At 42.4% G+C, this 14637-nt stretch overlaps 2 protein-coding genes across 13 annotated transcripts in view; one reads left to right on the top strand and one right to left on the bottom strand.

Annotated features, from left to right (window-relative positions):
• LOC6724803 (protein sidekick) overlaps positions 1–14637 on the bottom strand; it is a 63297-nt gene that overhangs the window by 24919 nt on the left and 23741 nt on the right. For all 12 annotated transcript variants that reach the window (XM_039297088.1, XM_039297092.1, XM_039297091.1 and 9 more), the window contains exon 3: positions 2244–2378. In XM_039297088.1, coding sequence (XP_039153022.1) covers positions 2244–2378 — 135 coding nt within the window. The remainder of the gene's footprint in view (positions 1–2243; positions 2379–14637) is intronic.
• LOC120285312 lies at positions 2902–3696 on the top strand. Its single transcript, XM_039297129.2, has 2 exons — positions 2902–3391; positions 3453–3696. The coding sequence occupies exons 1-2, from the start codon at positions 2981–2983 to the stop codon at positions 3486–3488; spliced, it is 447 nt and encodes a 148-aa protein (XP_039153063.1). The 5' UTR covers positions 2902–2980; the 3' UTR covers positions 3489–3696.

The following is a 14637-nucleotide window of genomic DNA, read 5'->3' as shown; positions in this document are numbered from 1 at the left end:
TCTACAAATGCGTTTCTTTTTGTCTCTTTCCTTTTCGCTGTTTCTCCTTGTTCAACACATGTTGGACCTGCAGCACTGCCACTAAAAACAACTTTGGCGGCTTTTGTTGTTGCTGGGGAAGTCTTTGTTGCAAGTGAATGCGCTACATTTGCGAGGCAGCCAGAGAAGACGAGAAGAAGCCGAAGAAGAAGCCACATTCTCCATTCTCCATTCAACTCGATGTTTATTTTTCTAGCCAGCTCTCTCGCTCTACCCAGTGCCTCATCGCATTTCATTTTGTTGGCCAGAAACAATTCCACACACATTTAGCTTAGCTCTTACACTACCATTATACCCTGAACTGCTTTCAATTGGGGTATATTAGTTGGGTACGAAATATACGTAAGCGATATGGGCGTTTTTAAATCCCTAGTTTCTGCTGTAGCCCCCCTTGTCATTCATGATGTTCCGACTCTACTCTCCTCCTTTACAGGGTATTCGTGGGGTTTCAATTCAAGGGACCTAGTTCCTGGCTCCTGGTCTATTCTTGTGTTGTTTTCACGATTGCCGCCGCACAAAACGCGAACAAACGTAAGACTTAGCCAAGATGAGATGGCAACGGGGACAACGACGGATGCAGGACGACGGGGGGAACGGAGAAGAAAGGAGATGGAGAACTTGTTTTGCTCGAGGGTCCCTCCATGGCTACGAAAAAACATGCAACCAAAACACTGAAAAGGTGGGAGGCAAACTTCTTCATAGGCATAATACAACCAAAACCCCAACCCCCCTCCCACCCTATTATATATATCACCGCATAAACTATCACGGGGAGTGGTGTGTTGTGTGTTGAGGGGGGAGGGAGGAGTGTGCCACAGGGATAGAGTCAGGGACTGAGATGACAGCTAAAACCGCCAAAGTGACTGAAAGCGCGAACGTTGCGGCATGTGTGACAACGCCAAGGAGCAGCTAAAGTGATTTGCATTTGTTTTTATGCTCCTTCTTTTTTTTTATCCTTTTTTTGGGTGCCCACTTGCAGCTTATGCAAAGTGCACGGCTCTCGGGAGTCGCTGCATACATAGATCCCCATAAATGCGCACAACAACACAGACGCTGTAGCATGCGTCTGTTTGTGTGTTGTGTGTTTTCCGCTCAAATGTGCATCAAAATGCTGACGACAGCTCAGAGCATTCGGGAGCCCTCTCAAAAGGCCAAAAAAGCAACTACGATTGTCTCCGTCTTCACCGCACTTCCACAAGCAGAGTAACAGTAACAGCGGGGTATCCGATAGTCGAGGCACTCGGATGTAGCGTTTGTCAATTTTCGTACAACAAACTATCATTCCCCGCGGGTTTTCTGACTATTCCGATTAATTTTAAGCATATACCCACTATTATACAAAGCAAGTTAGGTATAGTGTGGTATAGCACATCATAAAAATAAATAAAAAATAAAAAAAATAATAATAAAAAAAAGACAGCTCTCACGTGGTCAGACATTCAGCAAGAGCATTAAACACAAGAACGAGGAAGTTAGACTAGGCAGGCTATTCTGGCGGTCAGCCTAATGTGAGGCCATAACACATTTTTCCGCTCATATTCGGGGAGGAGCAATGTGAAACCGATACTCCTACCTGTCAAATGCAGGAGGCGTTACGGGAGGAAGCATTACGTGAGCCTGGGAGCTTGGGACCCTGGACTTTGGGCACGTCCCAAAGCGCTCAAAGGATTACACGACGGCCGCCTGGGAACGAGAGTGGGTGTGGCACCTGGGTTGGGACTGACTGCGAGTTTCGCGCAAAAGAAAAAGAGCCTCAGTGGGGAGGAAACCTGATAAAAGTTATTGTTTTTCTACTTCATTATCTTTGAAAAGCGCGTGCGAGAGCAGGACACAAGAAATGTTTTCGTTTATGGTTTCGTTTTACACTTTCTTGGCTTTTAGCTTAGCTGTCAGGCGATTCGAGGCACAAGTGTTGTGTGTTGCCGGCCGAAGGAGCAACGAAAGCGGGTGATAGTGTGGGGTATTTGGGGTATTATCATTCCGCTTACATTGGGCATTTTGTTTGGCACGCCTAGACGATGACACCCCGCCAACTGCGACTCTATTCATGTGTATCATAGTTTGTTCAATAAACAATTAGCTGATTTTCGTTTATCCACGCTCATAATCGCTCAGTTAAAAATATTAGGTTTCTGGTTACTTCCCTTCTCGACTGGTATAACACTTCTTCATTAATATTATATATATTATGGTTCTTTACTTACCCAGCGCATGGCACTGAAGTATCTTGGTGCTGCCCTCGCTGACAATCGATCCCGAAGACGATGGATGCGTGGTGAACCGAGGAGCCTGGAGTTGCTGCTGCTGGACGATTGAATTCTGCTGCTGTAGATTGGCATCTGCAATTGGGGAAATGCGAAAGGTAGAGTCTTTAGCATTGATGTTTTCAAAAGTAGAAGTTATGAAATAAATATTTAACCGGGTTTTTTTTTAAAGCATCACAGCCCAAAACATTTTACGGGTCCAACTTTTAGGGCTTTAGGATCCAACCGAAAGGCTTCAAGTTCCCCAACGCGAACGCGTAATTTCATCATTTTTCTGGGATATCGATAGATATTAGGGAATAAAATGAGACAAAATTTAAAAAATATCAACACATTTTTCAAAAGTGTGCGCCTGGCAGTTTTGTGCGTTAGAGTGGGCGTGGCAATATGGGTCAACAAACTTGCGCTGCTAGCTTTTATAGTTCCTGAGATCTCGACGTTCATACGGAAGGACAAACAGACGGATTAACGCGTATCATGGGGGGTATCAATGGGGAAGGATTGAATATATAGCTGGATTACACGTAATTGAAAAGTACTCATAGAAAACTAGAATATAATATTTGCATTTTTCCCTTCTGGCCAACACCCCAAGTTATTCATAAGGAACACTACTCCGAATATTTTGACTTCCAGTTTATTTCACACCAAATTTCAGACGAAGTTGAATTTGAATTATGTTTCTGGTCTTCATCGTCATCGTCATCGCTTTCGTAGTCATCCTCTACCACATAGTTCTCACCGTTCTCATACTAAATTCGCTCCACGACATGAACTTCATCCGCATCAGACCATTGGACCCTCCTCCTTTTCGGGTTTATGGCGTTAGTTTTTCTCTTCCGCTTGCGTGTGCGAGATTTCTGGCCTTCATCGTCATCGCTTTCGGAGTCATTCTCTACCTCATCGCTATCATCGTCATCATCGTTTTCATCGTCTTCATACCTAATCCGGTCCACGAGGATAACTTCATCCGCATCAGAAAACTCGATCCTCCTCCTATTCGGGCGAGCAATGCCAGAAAAATTGGCCTTGAGGGAACTGATGCTGGCGTTCGAGACTCGGAGAGCCTTCGATTTGAATATAAAAAGGTTGAGCGATTCTATGGCTCTCTTGGCCTCGGTTGAACTATTAAACTGGATATATCCGTAGGTATCGATCACCAGCGAGCCAACGATTCGGCCATAGGGCGCGCAGAGCAAAGACAGCTCCTGGCGGGTGCAAGGCGGTAGGTTTCTCACTAGGATCCTGCTCTTCAGATGAGTCGGTCCACAGGTAAGTTCAATTCCCGCGATATCAATTCCAGACATTTTATCTTTTTATTTTATTTTTACTTAGTTGAATAATTTTCAAAAATTTCCCAATTTCTTTCTCTAGCTTTTCCGGATGTAAAATTTCCAATTTTGACAGTAATAATAAGTTTGCTTAATCTCAATCTTTTAGCTTTTATAGTTCCTGCGATCTCGGGTAACGGGTATAAAAATGTTTTATTTATGGTGGCGAGTCAAAAAATCTGAGCGGAAAATACGGACCAACCTGAACCCGGATAACCTGAAAATAAGCAATGTATGGGCAAGTTCGATTGCACTTGAATGAATATATTTTGAGTTGGGTTTCGACAAAACTAAGGTTGCAGCAGAAGCAATATGGCAAGGCCAAAACAACAATATATGGCATATTTAATAAATAAACGCATTTAAATATATATATTTTTTGCATATAAGGTATCAAAACACGTTTCCCATAAACTCTGTTTTTATTTAATTTGCCCACATAATCGAACCCAAAACTAAAATCGAGAAGCTTAGTCCATGAAAGTTAAACAAAACAAAAGAACTGGAATATATGGATTTATCGAATGGCTGACCGCCTTCAGCCAGAAATTTTAATATGTTCTCCTAAAACAACAGAAATTAATAGTTCATCACTGTTTGCTCCGAAGCCCTCCACTTCCGTTCATCTTGCAATATTTATATAATCACCGATTGAAGTTATAGAAGCTATTATATATGGGGTAAAAGTGACATAAAAGTCGGTATCAAACCTGCACTCATCGAGGCCCAAGACGATGAAAGGAAAACTCTGATTGGTGGTGGTACATTTTTCTGGATATAGAATGACACATGCATGAGTAACTGTCTTCATTCGATTTCAGCTGCCAATAAACAATGTAAATTGCATGCGTTCACATTCCACAGACAAAACATCAAAGCACTGTTCCACTTTATGGCCACTGTTCCCCTTTGGGTATTCACATACACACTGTTTGCACTGCCGAAATTGTTAAAAACCTGGGTAATTAGTGACAATCGAATGAAATTGATGGTTTAATAAAGCTTTATGTACATCAAATCCAGAGAAACGTGCACTATTACCATAACTTTGAGAAGTAAATATTGAAGTAAAGATTGTTCAGTACAAATAGAGCCAATTTACAAGAGGCATATGTGATACAAACATATTGTCAGCATGAGGACATGGACATACCCGTACTCCTACACACATTCTGATTCACTTGATTGTGTTCTCAAGCAAAGCTGTTCTCCTAATTCTACTGAAAACACGCTGACAGCGCCTGAAGAACCATCTCTAAACCGCTAAGGATACCAATCAATTGGTCAGTTTCAGCTTTTTGCACCCGCAAAGCTTCTTGATCTTTGTCGTTGATTTCTATGGCGATGATGACGATGGTGATGATTTGTCCGTCGTTTGCAACTGGGTACTGGTGGTGTGTGTGTGTTTTGCCACTTCACTGTTTACTGTTGCCCTGTTGTTCTTATCGTGGAGCCCTTGTTTGGTTTCAGACCGAGTCAATGACGCTCTTGCCACAGGCCGCAGATGCCCCATTGGCGTTGACGTGATGACCAACCTTCTAGGGAACACTGAGCCGAATTGAGGATCGAATCAGAATCAGATCAAAATGCACTCGGTACATACCCATTGGACATTGGACTATTGGATTACAAATACATTTTTGCACACTTTTATAGAACTCTTTTAAGTGATTATATTTTTGTGCATATTTGTTAATCCGTAAAGTGAATATCCTTGGTGCTAGTGTGTGCATGTGTGTAATGTTATAAGCGTTTTTATGTCAATATTAATACCAAATGCATACAAATTGCCAACTGTTTACTTGCAACCGCAACGTTCTCTCGGTGCTTCAATGGCAGTTGCCCCAATGTAAGTTGGCCAGCTATCAAACTAAGCAGGCGTTAAATTGCCATCATCCAGGGGGCGGTGGTTGGTGGACATGCACATCGAAATGGAAATGACAAAGGTGTTTGGGTGGGAGAGGGTCGGTTGATGATTTGCAGAAGCAGGTGGTAGGTGGTAGGTGGCAGGTGGCAGGTGGGGAACAAAGCGAGGTACATTGGCGGCTGTGGAATCTGCACGTGGCTGTCTCATGCACGCCCTTTGCTGAATGGGTTTCCTTTGCCTCGGTCACAATTGGGGTATATGGATATTACCTGCCCCAAACATTCCCCCTTCCCTTTGCCTTTTGCGGTTTTCTGCGCCTGCGCAGCCCACAGGGAATTCCATTTTGCATGGCTTCTTCGCATATCGGACATTTGATATGCTGGCGTGCAGTCGGGCAGCCTTCCTCGTGCTGCAGCTTCTTATGTACATAATCCCTGCTGCTATAACTATAGGTGCACAAAAGAAATTATCAAGATGCAAGGACCGTTCCTTTTAATCAATACACAACTAGATTCAATTGATTTGTAAACGCCTTGAACACATGTGTCGTATTTATATCGAAAGTAAGGTCGCAAATAATTTGCGTTGCTTATTGCAGTTTTTGTTTCGCTTTCCTGTCAGCTGGCTCTTATTAGTGATTCGTTTAATTTGCAACACGCACTAAAGTGCTGCAGGTTGGCAGGAAACTGTGTCAGTCCCCGACTCACATCAACACGCAGCTTGCAACACATGCTGCATACAGCAATGGCAGCCACTAAAGCGAACCCGCAGCAGCAGCCTCGGCTTTTGTTGCTGCAATTGTGTGCCCAATGATGCAAAACACACACTTTCACACAGCCAAGCGACTGGAATCCGGCCCAACCCTCACAGGACACCCAAGTAACTTCCTCATGCGGCAACTCAAGTTAATGATAAAACAGACACATGCTGCTTATGCTATGCTGGCTATAGCTATCGGGTTCAAGAGGGCGCGTTTCTGGGTGGTCTCCTCGGGGTCAGGTCACCTCTTCAGAGGCGAAAAAGACCCTAAAACACATGCACACACCGAACTTAAATCTGATATCATTTCTGCTCAAGCATACAAGCGACGTAGGAAAAGCGTAATATTTTAAGAAGTTTTCGGGGGAACGTTCACATGCACAGCTCTGTGTTCATTGAATTTCTTTTGGATATGGATAGATATTGATATGGAGGGATATTGATATCTTTTAGCTTTTATAGTTCCTTACATTTCCAGATCGACTCGGCTATTGATCCTGATCAATAATATATAAAAATACCTTATATGGTCGGAACAGCTTCCTTCTGTCTGTTACATACATTTCAACGAATCGAGTATACCCCTTTACTCTACGTGTAACGAGTAAGTAATCCAAACTGAAACAACTCCACTTTCTACTTCAAAGGGATTAATTTCAAGTGTAGCCGTAGCTAGTCCAAAATATCGATATTGATCAAGTTACAAAGCAGTTTGTTTCAGCTTCAGTTTATAAATATGCTTTTCGTTGTTTGTTCCTTAAATCGTGATCGGAATGCCCAGCTCGTTTTCCCTACCGTCAATCATTCCGCTCCTTCTATTTGACCAGGGAATTTATCCAAATTCCTATTTCAGTCTGCATTCAACTTCCAGAGTCTCTCACCTAATTTTGATGTTGTCTACACGCGGGGCACGGCACATCAATCAAACTTTAGCCCGCACAAACAATTCAACTTGAGTTCGCTGCATGAGCGTTAAACATCCCCCACACCCCCCTTCTTTCTGACACCTTTTTAACCACATACCAGAAAAATGTTTGTAAAAAGGTAAACTTACGAGTATAAATGAATTTAGCAAGGCGGATTCTTTTGCTAAACACTTGGCGGCTTTCGTACCGGAAAATCTGTATAAATATGTGAGACTTCATGTTACGAAATTTGCATTTCCCTACAGTATAAAATAATACCAACTTATGTTAAATAAAACATAAACTTAAGTATTGTCACATTCCACTTCTCGGAAACTATAAAGCCCTTATTTGTGGCATGCCACGCATGTATGTACATGGTAACAATCTCATAACAAATTAACGAAGGGGCAGAGGATTACTGGTCCCCAGATAAATGGGCAACAAATTTTCAATAATAATAGAAACCATCACCCCAAAATAGTTTCAAGAGATGGGAACATTTTCGGTAATTATTGACTTCAACTAAAGTGCGGGTGTGGTCGTAGTCAAGAAGCGAATAATTTATTCAAAAAGTATTCTGTTGGGAATTCCAGAGAACCACCCGGCTAAAACCACATGTGACTTTAAATTACTATAAGGCGTATTGTGGGAAAGAACGAGAGGATATATACAGAGGTATTTTTTATATATGTATTCCCGGAGTGGAATATATATACATAAAATTGGGAAAATACTAAGATTTGATGAGCTTCTTTCTTTGAAAGTGAAAGTGACTCCAGTGATATCTTACTCATGCCGTTTTAAAATCATCCTTACATTGAACAGCTGGCTGCAATTAAACTCTCATACTGTTTTCATCTAATTTTAAGGTATTTTGTTCTGTCCAGCTGACGTTTTAGTCGTTTATCAAAAGGAGTCACTCCAAACACCCCACAAATAGTTCCCTATTCCACGCAATAGTTCTATCTTTGCCATAGTTCTCCCCGTTTTCATCGTATTTTCCCAACATACCCTTAGTTCCTGTAGCCAGCAGACGTCGTTGACACGTCTCATAAATTTCATTGCTGTCGCTGGTCCGCCATCTAATCCGCGTTATCTCTCTCTCTTTCACTCTCTCTCATTCGCCTACGACGAGTCGTCCCTTTCTTCCGTGTCACGTGGAAAATTGCACTTATCACTTGTTGTCCGGTGCTGTTTGGTCCCGTTTTTCGCCTTCTCATTCCCGAATGAATTCCTTAAATTCACTCCGTGATTTTCCCTTTAATCCTTAGCGAGCGCGTTTACGCACGTAACACCGTACAAGGGCTTAAAAGTGGCTAGGGGAGCGGCAGGGGTTAATAGGGATGCAAGGGTTAAGTGGTAGCAGTCCCAGGGAATTAAGACAAAACCTAAACACTAATTCTCCAATCTAACTGACTTTGCACTGGTGTCTGGATGAAAAAACCATTCAGAAATCAATGAAGCCTGCAACCAAAAGACGATCAACTTTGAAGCTCCCCGGGGGCGTCGGCGGTTGAAAATTGGGAGCGGACTTATCTGTGCAAAAGTTTGGAGTGCGACAAATGGGCCAACTGAAAAGGCCTAAACAACAACGGTCGTCGTGAAGGGAGTGTGGCAGCAAAACTATTAAACTGACATCCTGGCAAACTCTTGGCACTTCAAGGGAGAGTCCGAGGCGAAAAGAAAGGAAAGAGAAAGAAAGAAGGGGTTTCTGGCTGCACATATATGTAAGTCCAAATGTTTGCCAAAAGTTGTTGCACTCGACTAAAAAAGCATAAACTCAATGGAATTCGTACATTAAAAAGCTGAGAGAATTATTGCACTTAATTGTTTAACTTCAATCTGATTAAGTCATTACTATTAGTTTATTATTATACTATTACTGAAATGTAATGATTTGATCCCAAATACTTGCCACACAGCTCGCACGATCTATGTATATCTATGTCCATATATCTCCGCTGCAAGACATACATACATAGTTATTTGCTTGTGTGCCGCTGAACTGCCCGAACACTTGAGTAAGAGAGTTCAAAAAACTTAAGTTCAAAGATTATTGATTTTCACGATGTTTTCCCTATTTTTTATTATTACTAGTGTGCGCCCTTTCTATACTTATTCCCCTTGACTGCGATGCTGGAATTTAGTTTGTCATCGGACAGGAAAGTTTGGAGAAAGGAAACTCCGGGGTCACAGTTGGAAAAACATTTTTTGCGCTCTGGCATTGTTGCTGACCAAACGCCAAATGACCAATGGCCATCGATATAGTCGTTGGGTTTTCTTGAGCAAAAGTGCCTTTTAAAAGATGTTTATTTGCTGTCTTGATTCATAATAAGTTCGAGTCAAGTTCACATCTAATGTTCGATGACGATTATATTCCGACCCATTACATATCTATACTCTTTTCTGTCCGTATGAAACTACATATGCAGTGCTTATATATCTCAACCAGGTAATCATTATTTTCCCATGTGCTTCAGATTTTTCACTCAATGCGACCACGATGCGCCTCTTTCGCCACCGTATATGCATGTTGCACTTTGAGGCAGCTTGGTGCCGTGCCGCCATCCTTCCTCTCACAGATTTGCATTCAAGCGATAATCACTTGTGAGATGCAATTAAAACAAAAGTGAACTTTCCCAAGCTGCCGGTACATTTAGACAAGATATATTTTGTGCACCGAACCAGTTCGGTCATATGCAACTCCGCCCCGCCGTAATTTCTCATCTCTGGCTGAATTTTCACACAGGAAAACCCGTTTTCGGTTGGCTCTTTTCCCCTTTATGGTCTGTGCAGAGAAAGAAAAACATTTGCTATGACGGTCAATTGACTGCATTTCCAAATAATCGGCTATCCCGTCACACAAAGCACATTGGTTTCGTAGTGTATTAATTCACTCTCGAAATAGTTTCCAAATAGTATCGAAACAGCAAGGTAGATTCTTTAAGTCCAGTGTCTGTGCTCCACGAAAAATAGGATGCCATGCAATATTCTCTTAGTAGACTTTAGCACACGGCCACTCTGCTCGAGCTTAGCTGCCTCGGCTGTCAAGCTGCTTTATCAGCGGCCGCTGCAGCTTCTGTAGCTTCAGTAGTGGCTCCTCCTCGGCCCCTTTCCCTACTCCCCAGCCCCTTCTCCATCCTGTGCTTTAAACTTTTTCTGGCAAAGACTCTCACTGCCGGGCTCATTATGACCCACGGTGGCGGTGGCGGTGGCAACAATGCACCTGCCTGCTGGAAAGAAATATAAAGAAAAATATGTGGAACAGCACTGAAAATCCGCTAAGGAAAAGCAGCACAATTTGTGCCAAGCAACAACGGTGGCAACAACGGAAATCATTTGAGCGTGAAGGACACACTCTGTATATGGATCGTATCTTCAAATTGCGCTAGGAAGCTCTTTCAGTTCACATTTTTCGGTACATTTCACTAATTTGAGGCCCCCGGAATATGCCGGCCTCATCCTTTCTAAATAGGAGCTTAGAAAATGTGCGATTTATAAACTGATTTAAAATCTTTCCCACATTTCCCTATTGAAAGTTTATTCACTGCGGCATGTAGTTACTAAGACTCATCCAGGTGAACCTCACAAAATTTATGGGTACTTTGATGCGACTTAATAAACCCAGACCCAGCGGTGAATCGTTCGGGATTTCGGAGGAAACAATGAAGGGAAGGAGTGGGTGGTGCGTGTCAAGAATAGAGGCAACTTTCCAAGAAAAGGAAGTTGCTCCTGTTCTTGTTTTTTATGCTGCTGTGTTGTTTATTGCGCTTTTATTTTAATGTGATTTCCCAGCAATTGTCATTGTCTGTTCGCTGTTGTTTGCCAGTGTTTTCACTCCCTGCTTCCCCACTTGTCCCTGTATTTCCTCTTGCTTTTCCCAGACCCAGACCCAGACAACCTCTCAAAAAGCTGTCAGTGTTTCTTCGCTGGCAACACATGGAGCAACCTTTGCCATATTATTGGGAGTTACTCGGACTTGGACACGGCATCTTGGCAACACGACACAGGGCCGGTGGAGGCGACTCATTTGGACGCTTGGAGTCTTTCCGAGCTTGTACCTTAAGTAGTTCACTTTGAGTCGGTAGCTTCTCGGAATTATATGTTAGATAAAAATAAGTTTTTACTTCATTGCCGTTTGCTGTCTACTGTCTCTTCGTTTTTTTTTTTCAGTTTTTTTTTCAGTCTGTAGTATCATTAATCAGGTTGGCAATTCTGGACCCTTTTCAGCTGGTCTACCATGTGTTGCTTCTCACGTTACGCAGCATACAGCAAAAGTCATATCAGTTGGGATTGTAATATTCATAATAAAATGGTTGACTTAACCTTTCCCAATTTGCTATCATTATTTAAATGGATTTTATTTGGATTCCACTCGCTGGCACTCCACACTCTCATTGAACTCCACACCGCTTTTATATGTGACAATAATTATCAGGAAAACTTTTGTTTCTCATTTTGTTGCACTTGTTCGCTTCCCGTTGACATTTTTATATTTTCACAACCTCGAAACTTTGCTCACTCATTGTTCTGCCGAGCACCTTCTTCTCGGCTTCCGCAATCGCAATCAAGGTCGCAGAAGGGGTTACAAGAGGATCCAAATGCAATGCGAGAGAGCGCCCGACCAACAACAGTGGCAAGAACAACATAATTAGCGCATTTCCTTGCTCTGTCAGCGACAGCTGCTGCATAGGAAGGGGACAATGAGGGGCTCCTCATCCGTGACTGAGGAGCGTGCATCCACCCCCAGTCCCCACCATGCAATAAAGCCCCTGACTCTGCCCTGGTCCATACCCTTTCGGCACTTGAGAATGTCTGGCGCTTCAAACACGCACTCGTTTAAAGTGGAGAAACTTCCGCGGGAAGAAGAGAGATAGCCAGACCATCCGAAGCACTAAAGTATTGGTAATGGCATCGTGAGGTTACAGCAGTTATAGTATCGATATCGATAGTTTAGTTTAGGAGTCAGCGAGCAGAATTCTAAGAATGATGTGACTAAAGTGTATTATTATACGCTATACGAATTATTTTCCGATTTTATGATTTGGCACATCTCTAGCTAAACGACCCGATTATTGCCTCACTGAACTACAATCGTACGGATACCCGCATGAAATTTATGTAAATCCATCCTCTTTTTATTTTATGGCGCCTTTTCGTGTGTAAAGTTGTTCTCTTGGTGCCTGACTATTATAATTAGGTTCGCTGTCACCGCTGAAGCGTAACACACACACCCAAGGGGTGGGGGGTGGTGGCAAAGCTGATAGCTGTTGGCTGACTGACAATTTAGAGCTCGATTAAACCCCACAATTTGAGACGCTCTCGTTCGACTCAGATTTCGCAGCCAAGATGGAAGCCCAAATTAGGGGAGGTGGGGTGCTGTTGGGTTGTGGGGCTGTGGGGTCACCTGGCTAATCAAACAAATTGAAGTGAGCGAGAGGCAACTAGGCACACACAAGCATACATATACAACCAATGGCCCATCGCCATCAAGCCGCAGCAGGGCTCCAATCCGACCCCGAGCCCCGGAAAATGAGTGCCCCTAAATTGAAAAGAATTCAGCTTGGAGAGTCTCTCCTTAAGGCAATTGAGAAATGCAATAATGGTCAAGAGGGTTAGATAAATGAACGGGGGAAAACCGCTAATTGAGCAAAGCAATTTATTTTTACAAAACCCCCGAAGCAATCTTCTTGCTCACGCCCCTATTGACATCATCCCCCATTCCACTTGCTCACGAAACTTGAGGATTAGCGAAGGGGGGAAATGTCTAGTTTGGCAAATATTTATTTAAGTAATTGATTTAGGGCAATACTCGTAATGTTTGATTTCAAATGTTGGCACATTTCTAAAACATTACACATGAATATATTTCCCAACTTTTTCAGTCACTTGGTTGTCGAATTCAAATCATTTCGCTATCGCATTAGCCCATTTTGCGAAATGCATCGTTTTTAAGACCACAATTTTTTTTACTCTTTTGCTCTGCAATCGACATTAAGCACGATGGCGATTGCTCTGGATTTACAAAAAGTTTTTTTAATTGCATTATTGAAAACGCCAAGTCAAGCAAAGTTTATCAGTTCTATGGGGGATATGGGTAATATTGGGACTGAGGGAGGTGGTGTTGCATCCGTTAATTTCATTCTCCTCACTTCTCACCTCCCTCCACAGCCTTCTTTTGATGCTTGCAGCCTGCTTCTGCTGATGATGATGAAATCGTCTAAAAATGTTTTTGTTTATTCCTCTATTTTGGTTGCAACGAGGTTTTTTATTGGGCGTGGGGAATTTGGATGAAGATGATGCCACAACTGCAGCAGCGGACTTCACAAGTACAACAAGAAAGAAAGGTATAGTCCAGTGAGGCTCGACTCTCGGATACCCGATGCCTGATCAAACTCTTTTCAAAAGAACGACATCTGTTGGTAATTTGCATTACAAACGTAAAGGCGGCGTAATTAAAACCAAACACATATAGTGTACCTGTTACAAACTTCGCCATGAATCTAGCATGCCATTCCATCCTACGATCAAGGAGTATAAAAGACTCAAAAGAAAAAGAATCCAAGGAGAAAAGAGCCAAACGTGGAGAACGAGTAAATCAGGTTTTCCAGCCGTCAAAGTATTAACCTTTTGTTGGAGCAACCGTCATAGCTGCTGCTGAAATATTTCAGGCATTTTAAAAGTATATATAAATATGTATATATATATATGTATCCCACAAAAGAGCGAATCGAAGGAAAGTCAAAAGGAAGGAGACCAGCTGGAGTCCTTTAGCTGCAGAAACAGAACAAAACCTGCACCAGCCTGGCCCATAGCCCAGGTGTGTCAAAATGTGCAGTGTGGCAGCAGTGGCAAGTGGCGCGCACGATTACTCACATGTTCGAACCCCCCCACCGCTCAGACCCCACGCAACTGGCTTTTGAGGTCACTTCAAGTGGCTTATTTCCGCCTTTATGCATGCTGCTTTTGGCTGAGAAGTTCCCCCGATTGCCTTCTTTCTGAAAAGGCCCCCTACCCCTAGTGTATGGGTCAGTTCTGCAATATGCTGCAGTTAACATCAGAGACACAAATGGTAAAGTAAAGCAAAAAAAACTAAGTGATCGCTGTTCCAAAGAAATTATAAATAAAGGAAAACGTACGGTTTTTTGTGCAACGTGGAACAAACACGAGATGAACACAAGTTTTCAGGTCCTGACTAACTAACCAATCATTTTGAATCAACGAAACTTTGCTAGATTTAATTACTTCAATAGGACATATACATATATGCATATAATATACATATACATATATGCAAATAACTCCCCAAAATTTAAAAAAAAAAGTAATATTCATTGTATGGTAAGCAGATTAAGTTTGAAACAGCAACATTTTCGTATGTGGCAACATGAGTAAACAAACATGCGCTGCGTCTATGACTCTACAATCTGTAGGCTTAACCTCAACCTTCTAGCATTTAAAGTTCCTGC

This window comes from Drosophila simulans, chromosome X (genome assembly GCF_016746395.2).
Source record: "Drosophila simulans strain w501 chromosome X, Prin_Dsim_3.1, whole genome shotgun sequence".
NCBI lineage: Eukaryota > Metazoa > Arthropoda > Insecta > Diptera > Drosophilidae > Drosophila > Drosophila simulans.
This window is presented reverse-complemented; position numbering and strand designations above follow the sequence as displayed.

What these genes read in the sequence shown, in the direction of transcription:
- LOC120285312 (XM_039297129.2), top strand. Translation starts at nt 2,981, where the DNA reads ATGTTTCTGGTCTTCATCGTCATCGTCATCGCTTTCGTAGTCATCCTC. An exon ending in TTCGATTTGAATATAAAAAG is followed by an intron (nt 3,392 to 3,452) that starts GTTGAGCGATTC and finishes ATATATCCGTAG; the next exon opens with GTATCGATCACCAGCGAGCC.